At 43.0% G+C, this 6000-nt stretch overlaps 1 protein-coding gene across 1 annotated transcript in view; it reads left to right on the top strand.

Moving 5' to 3' along the window:
- The window catches only part of Col25a1 (collagen type XXV alpha 1 chain), a 400930-nt gene extending 395231 nt beyond the window's left edge, over window positions 1-5699 (top strand). Inside the window, exons 32-35 of the mRNA XM_048333577.1 lie at window positions 165-218; window positions 1685-1711; window positions 2918-2971; window positions 5435-5699. Coding sequence (XP_048189534.1) covers window positions 165-218; window positions 1685-1711; window positions 2918-2971; window positions 5435-5614 — 315 coding nt within the window. The 3' untranslated portion in view covers window positions 5615-5699. The remainder of the gene's footprint in view (window positions 1-164; window positions 219-1684; window positions 1712-2917; window positions 2972-5434) is intronic.
- The last annotated feature ends 301 nt before the right edge of the window (window positions 5700-6000 follow it).

The raw sequence follows: 6000 nt of genomic DNA on the forward strand, positions 1-6000 counted from the left end.
ACTGTGGAGTGCTTTCACTGCCCCTCTGCCCATATCCCCACATAGGTCTCTGCCATTTTGCTAGAACAGTACCCCTAAACAGAGGCTTCATTCACAGGCCACAAGAGAATGTGGAGGGATGGAAGTGTGCACGTGTGATTTGAACTTTCTGCTTTTCATTTTAGGGGGAAAAAGGAGCCATGGGTGAACCTGGACCGAGAGGGCCCCACGGCCTGCCTGTGAGTCACTATCGCATTAGCGGCTGTCGCCTGCAGCACGCACCCATCCATAACCCCACTCGCACAATTACCCTGTCCCTGGTGGGTCACGCTGATCCTACCCGAGAAGCAGGCAGTCCACTGCACCTCTGTGGATAATTCCGCGTTGCTCACGGGTGGTTCACTAGCAGGCACATGCCACCTTCATGCATAGTCACCATCCATGTCACATGAGAAATGCAGCCGACAAGACTGTGGGATAAGCAGCAGCACTAACCCGGAAGGAGGATTCTGTCAGATAATAACTTCCCTCTGTGATCTGGCTGGATGCTCAGACCTGCCTCTTCCTTGGGAGGTCATGGAATCCCCAAAGAAGTGTAAAAGTTGCATCAACAACAACCTTCTTCATGCTTTAGTTGTTCTCAGAGATTTTATGATCACCTAAAGATAAACCCTTGTGTGTACAAGTATCACACACACACACACACACACACACCAAAAAAAAAAATGAATGAATGTTCTTTGATGGCTTCATGTGTCTGGCCTTTCTAAATTACTGCGCAGACAAATGATCTTGAGAACACTGAAGGTTGGTAGTGCTTTTGAAAATTCTTTGTGCAGAGCCAAGTTGAGGCCGTGAGTTTATTACAGAACACGGCGGTAGCCATCATCCATTCAGCAGGATAAAGCACAAAGGAGCTTGCATGTCCTGCATAAGATTTTCCATTTTCCTGTACTTGCATACTTTTTATAAACTAAATTATCAACTTAAGCCATGGTGATTTCACTACTGAAACAGATTCTGGTTTCAAGACAGATAGAAAATTTAATCCATAGAATCAAAGTAGTTTCATGGGAACACTGAGTTGACTTGGAGGATGGCAACAATACTGCCAGAATAACCTATACTAGGGATGAGTTTAGCAGCTTTGCTTAAGGGTCTTTTGACCCTTTTTATGTTTGGGAATGATTTATTTACAAAGCTTACTGAAAAACAGTTTCTAGGTTGCAACACTTCACATCCTTTATATCTCTGGTCTGAATCTAGCCAAATTACAACTATACTTGACAGCAAACAATTGTCACATTCTTCACTTTGTGTGGATATTAGGTATTAATAAAGCTATTAAATTGCAATGGTTTGTATCCTCCATTGGTGTTAGTGTGTAACAACTAACAGTATTTTTACTCTCAACTCTACTCCTAAAGTGATAACCTGCATAGAAAGCATTAATCCTTAGAAATATAATCTATGTAACCCAATACATAATTTAAAATTTCTATAACCCTAACTATAACCCTAAAGTCACAATCACTTGACTCAGGTACTAATTTTAGGTTTCAGATTACTCATAAGGGCTCTTTTGCACATTCCCCAAGTAGCTGTTCTAATACTTCAGTTGCATGTCCAGGCAGCCTTAAATAAAAGAATAACCTCTTCGTGAAATTCTAGGAACACTAATGTAGCTACTATGGTTCTTTGGCAGGGGAAAGATGGAGAGCCTGGTCTTGATGTAAGTAAAATGTACACTAAACACCTTCTCATGCCATTGATACTGATGGTCTCCATCATCAAGAACAGTGAGACCAGCTAGACACTGGTGGCTCAGGCCTGCCATCCTAGCTATTCAGGAGGCTGAGATCTGAGGATCATGGTTCAAAGCCAGCCTGGGCATAAAAGTCTCCGTGAGACTCTTAACCACTCAAAAACCCAAAGTAGCACTGTGGTTCAAGTGGTTGAGCACCAGCCTTGAGCAAAAAGAGCTCAGGGACAGTGCACAGGCCGAGTTCAAGCCCCCAAACTGACCCCCCCCCACACACACACACAAGTAGAATAGCAAGAACATTTGCTTGTCTATGCATAGGATATGCATAGAATGTATTGCTGTGCATGTGGACAGCAGTAGAAAATATGCTCATTTTTGCATGAAATAAATATAAAGGAAAACATAATTTTCTAGTATAAAATTAGTAACTGATGATGGGTAGTCTCATTTCAAAATACTTTCCCAAATGAATCACATTCAACATCAGCATGACCCATGTATGGGGTGGGGGGGGAAGATGTATAAAATCAAATACCTTTCACCAGATACTTTTAGGGCATTGATTTTTTTTCTCAAAGCAAGTATGCAGTATCTTTTGCACTTACCATAAAGTCCCCACATGTATTTTCTCTTTGACTAATGTAATTCTATAAAAATAGTATCAAAGTAAATGCCTCTAGAAGCAATCACTGCCCATTCCTGTTCCATGTAAATAATCATGGAAACAGAAGTTATAATAGTTGCTGTGTATTGAGCACCTGTTGTGTGCAGTATCATTTTGGTAGTTTGTATACATCCTCTTATCCAATAATCACTAGGAGCCATGTGGTATATACCCATTGACTCCAATTTACAGTGACAGAGCTAAAGCACAGAGGTAAGTGGTTTACGTGAGCCCACACAAAATCAGTGAATGTGCCAGGACTCCAACTACTATTCTCATATTCTCTCCTCCTATATTTGTTAGGAAAGAAAGCAGACTTGTGTATAGATCACTGAGATATTTCTACATGCTACTTTACGTTAACTAAGTTCTACCACTGTTTGGCATGCCATTTTGTTATGTCTGACTTCAGGATCAATGAAATCCTGAGCTGTGTATCCCCCCCCCCCCAATCTCATTTTGCCACCACTGCACTAATAGATCTTTTGGGTGTGCTCTTTCTCTTCCAGGGTTTTCCTGGTCCACGGGGCGAAAAGGGAGACCTGGGTGAAAAGGGAGAAAAGGTAATTTCCCTCCCAGCATGGGTCTTGCATGCTCTGGCTCTTGTGTCTTTTCTGTTCAGCCTGTGGATTCCATCAGCACCTTGTCTATCTCAGTCCTGTGTGCCAAAAACACCTGAACCCTGATCCAAGAAGTCTCAAAGAAGGCTCCACTGCTAGAATTTGGGGGATTATCTAGCATAGAAAAAGCATCCTAACCCCTAGACATCACACTAAAACCTTTCAGGCAACTGGCAGCAATACTGCTTAGAGACAGATCAGAAGGATCATAGTTCAAGCCTAGCTCATCACCACAAATAAGCTGAATATGGCAATGTGCTTCTGTAATTTCTGCTGTCCAGGAGACCTAAGTAGGAGGATTATAGTCTAAGGCCAGCCCCAGACAAAGAATTAGTGAAATTCTGTCTGGGGAAAAAAAAAAGGCAGAAGCCAGGTGCCAGTGGCTAAGACCTATAATTCTAGCTACTCGGGAAGCTGAGATCTGAGGATCGCTGTTCAAAGCCAACATAGGTAGGAAATTCTGTGAGACTCTTATCTCCAATTAAGTCACAGACATGGCACCCTGGCTCAAGTGGTGAGTGCTAGCCTTGAGCAAAGGAGCTCAGGGACAGCACCCAGGCCAAGAGTCAAGCCAAAAAAAAAAAAAATTAAGCGTTTCCATATGTTTATACCCACCAAGGACAGTAAGTTTGGGTTGCATGGGTAATCAGTGCAGATGACAAAACAAGCTTGATCACTAAGAACATCAGCGCAGTATCTTTTGTACATTAGTTCCCTTTCCATTAAGCTTACTGTTCACTAACGTGACAATTTTGAGTGCCTAGCACAGAAACATACATATGACAACTCTGTTGTGCTAAATGGTTAATCTTAAATCGATTGACTAATCAAATACTGAATTCCAAACTGACACCAGAGGCACTTGATTTCAGTTATGCTCACTTGAAGACCAAAGCCTTCTGGGAGGAAAGGGTTCCCCTGAAAGTTTAAACCAATGGATATCATGGCACTGAAGTCACTTGCTAAGGAAGGATTGTCACAAGCAAATAACTTCTGAATGTCCCCATCCTTCCTATCTGTTCCCATTTCACCCTGCCTCCCCCGCCATATAGATCATGATAAACCACACAGAATTTCTCTTTCCTTCCCATTTGAGAAACCCAAGTGGTTTTGATCCTGAGCCTTCTGATGCAATCCTCTTTTTGGCACACAGGAGATAAGTGAGGTGCTTTCACTGACACTGTCAAAATGAATGTATTAATTTGAGCGTGTATCTCCTATGTCTCTCTTGTCTATGTCTTCTCACCCCTGCACATGCATCCTCCTGGCTTCCAAGATGAGTCAGTTCCATTGTTAACTGCCATCCTGATTCCAGAATGAAAGCACTAATGTAAATATGTATCACATCATACTTTGTATTCTGTACAGCACCGGCTCCCTGTCTATAAATGTGCTGAGTTCTTTATGCTAATGTGAAACAGCTGAGGCGCGTTCCTTCCTTCCCCTCCTTTTGCCTCCTTTCCTTCAGTCCTCCATCCCTAGGACCCATGCAGAGTTCCCACAACCTTTTCCTTGAATCCCAAGTACTAATTTCCATGGCTACATTCCCACTATGTAATTATCCTGCCTATCTCATTTTTTTTTTTATTGATTCCAAACTGCCTTTCCTTTCTCCAACAGAATTTTTTGGCTTTTGTTTCCTTGTTGAATAAGCTGGAATCTCACTTACCGTTGTAAGCACCAGGCATGAGATCAATCAGACAATGAATTAAAGAAGACCCCCTAACTTGATAGATGGCTGTTTCTCCCATCTTTATTTTGGCAAAGTATTAGCCCTTTGAATGTTTGTTTACCTGATTGAATAAGGAAAGTATTTGCTTTGAATTTTGTAAGAAAGAAAATGTACAAAAGCAAGAGAAGTATAGTTTTATACAGTTAATATTTTTTAACAAGAGCTGCCAAAATAATATCGTAAGATTGGATAGATTTCAGAAATGCATACTGTCCCTTTTCCTCTGATTCGGTGTAGCTTTCACATTTTACAGGATTAGGTAAATGAAAAGAAGAGCAAGTTGACAGGTATTGAAAATTGGGTGAAATATCCATGATTCTGCCACGGGCTGGCTTTCAGTACAATTGATATCTGTCACCCTAACCGGGTCTAAAGGCACCGGCTTCTAATTCACAATGACTGCAGGGAGATGCGCAAGTCAAGCCCCAATCTCAACCCTGATCTCCCTCTCTGAGGTTTCTGCCTTTCTTCTTGAGAACTTCACATCCCACAGACTGCAGCCCATGTGACTCAGAGCACTCCATATTCTTCCTGGTATCATGCCTTACCTAAAGCACCAGAACGGTGGTAAATGACCTTCCAGACCTTTCTGAGCTAAGCCATCTTTTTGACTCACTTGTCATTCCCTTCCCAAATTAAAACCTGACTTTTATTTAAACCCTTGTATTCCACAGGGGGAAAAGGGAAAGAAAGGCAAAAAGGGGCCTAAAGGGGAGAAAGGAGAACAGGGTGCTCCTGGATTAGATGCGCCCTGCCCGTTGGTATGTGTGACTCGTGGCACAGTCTCCGGACCTCGTGTGAGGAATGAGATGGGAGAGGAGCCGCTGGAAAGCCCAGAAACAGCAGGGTTCTGAATGGGGTCCCTTATCACAGACTCCGAGACCTGAGCGGAAGGTCCTTGATGCCTTCCTCATCTGTCAGAAGAGCCTGTCTTGGGTGTAGATCTGGTCCTTGGCCCCTGGCTCTGCCTGGTTTCCTAACTCTCAAGGGTTGCTGGAACCTAAACACAGGATCTGAGGCGGCACCAGCATTATCCGACGCCCCTCAAGAGGCCACACTTCCAACACCGGCCGGGTGACAGGAGTGTGGCCCAGCTCCATTTAATCCTGTCCCTCTTTACTGGACACGATGGGGTCTGTTGTTCCTTCCTGAGCTGCTCCTCTCCCAGTCTTTTGTTGCTCTGTTATCTTGAGCAGATTTTTGTGCTTAAGTGAATTCTTGTGTTAGTAACATGATGAGT

This window comes from Perognathus longimembris, chromosome 24 (assembly GCF_023159225.1).
Source record: "Perognathus longimembris pacificus isolate PPM17 chromosome 24, ASM2315922v1, whole genome shotgun sequence".
In the NCBI taxonomy this organism is placed as follows: domain Eukaryota; kingdom Metazoa; phylum Chordata; class Mammalia; order Rodentia; family Heteromyidae; genus Perognathus; species Perognathus longimembris.